The sequence below is a fragment of the Trichechus manatus genome, unplaced genomic scaffold (genome assembly GCF_000243295.1).
Source record: "Trichechus manatus latirostris isolate Lorelei unplaced genomic scaffold, TriManLat1.0 scaffold00244, whole genome shotgun sequence".
Classification (NCBI taxonomy): Eukaryota; Metazoa; Chordata; class Mammalia; order Sirenia; family Trichechidae; genus Trichechus; species Trichechus manatus.
Window position 1 is genome coordinate 1,601,838 of NW_004444180.1, and position 1,663 is coordinate 1,603,500.

The 1,663-nt window shown below is 64.9% G+C and overlaps 1 protein-coding gene across 1 annotated transcript in view; it reads right to left on the minus strand.

The window, feature by feature from the left end:
- The window catches only part of DUSP8 (dual specificity phosphatase 8), a 12,554-nt gene that overhangs the window by 544 nt on the left and 10,347 nt on the right, over nucleotides 1–1,663 (minus strand). The window contains exons 5-6 of the mRNA XM_004389423.1: nucleotides 808–931; nucleotides 4–519 (exon numbers count right to left, since the gene is read on the minus strand). Of these exons, the coding sequence (XP_004389480.1) occupies nucleotides 4–519; nucleotides 808–931 (640 nt within the window). The remainder of the gene's footprint in view (nucleotides 1–3; nucleotides 520–807; nucleotides 932–1,663) is intronic.

Here is a 1,663-nt window from a genome sequence, read left to right on the forward strand (position 1 = left end):
GGCCGCGGGCGCGCCTCAGGCGCCAAGTCTGGGCTGTCGGCGCCAGGCGAGGGCAGGCCCAGCACGCCCCCCGGGCTGTCCAGCTTGCAGAGCTTGGGGGCCTCGCCGGGGTTGGGGGGCCCAGGGCCCTCGGGCCGCTGGCTCGGCGCGTAGGCCGACTTGATGTCCAGCGAGAAGGAGCGCTTGAGGCGGTTGGTGTCCTGCAGGCGGTCCGAGGAGAGGTGCAGGCCGCGGAGGCCCTGCTGCAGTGCGCTGGTGGCCGGGGCAGCGGCAGGCGCAGGAGGCTCCCCGCCCGCGCCCAGCGTGCCATCCCTGGCTGCGGTGACGGCGCTCTCTGAGGTAGGTGGTGGCAGCGGCGGCAGGGGGGCTGTGGGGCCTGGGAGGGGCTCTGGGGTGCCTGGAGTGGGCGCCCCATCGCCCTGTAGGGCAGCCAGCAGCTTCAGACTGCGCTCGTACTCCAACAGCTGGCCCAGGAAGTTGAAGTTGGGCGAGATAGATGGGCGCCGGTCCTTCACGAACCTGGGGCGAGGTGCCGGGTCAGGGCCAGGCACCCACCTAGCTCCACCTCCCGACTCCCCCTGCACCCAGCCATGGGCACACAGCTGATGCACAGACCCCTAGGGTCTGTTCCGTGTGGGTGGGGACGGGGCTCAGGCTCCCTCCCCTGCCCAGGCACCAAAAGCCAGGGGACCCTGAAACTCTGGGCGACAGCCCCAGTGGGCCCTTCTGTTGCTGGTGGGGGAGGGGATGTCTGAGCCATAGGCTGGAGAGTTCCAGATGGGGGCTCAGGACGGAAGGAGGGGCTACCTGTAAGCATCGTCAGAGGACATGCCCATGGTCTTCATGATGTAAGCGATAGCGATGGTGGCAGAGCGGGAGATGCCGGCCAGACAGTGGACGATGACTTGGCAGCTGGACAGCTTGGCTTTGTCTGGGGGCAGGTGGGCAGCGGTATCAGAGGAGGTCTAGGGTTCCATGGCCCTTCCCTACCCAAGCAACAGCCTCAGGGAACCCCACTCTCCTTCCCGCCAACAATCTCAGCTGCTTCTTAGGCATGGGTGGCTGCCCTCCAGCAACGCTGGCGCGTGCACATACGCTGTCTGCACACACACACTGGTTGCACACGCTGGCTGTACACACACACACACATGCTGTTTGCACACACGCACACACGCTGGCTGCATGCACACACATACTGGCTGCACACACACATGCTGGCTGCATGCACACACATACTGGCTGCACACACGCTGGCTGCATGCACACACATACTGGCTGCACACACGCTGGCTGCACACGCACACACTGGCTGCGCACATTTGCACACACGCTGGCTACACACATGCTGGCTACACACACGCTGGCTGCACACACACGCTGGCTGCACACACGCACATGCTGGCTGCACACACACACTGGCTACACACACGCACACACGCTGGCTGCATGCACACACATACTGGCTGCACACACGCTGGCTGCACACGCACACACTGGCTGCACACATTTGCACACACGCTGGCTACACGCATGCTGGCTACACACACGCTGGCTGCACACGCACATGCTGGCTGCACACACACACTGGCTACACACGCTGGCTATACACACACGCTGGCTGCACACACTCACACACGCTGGCTGCACACACACGCTGGCTGCA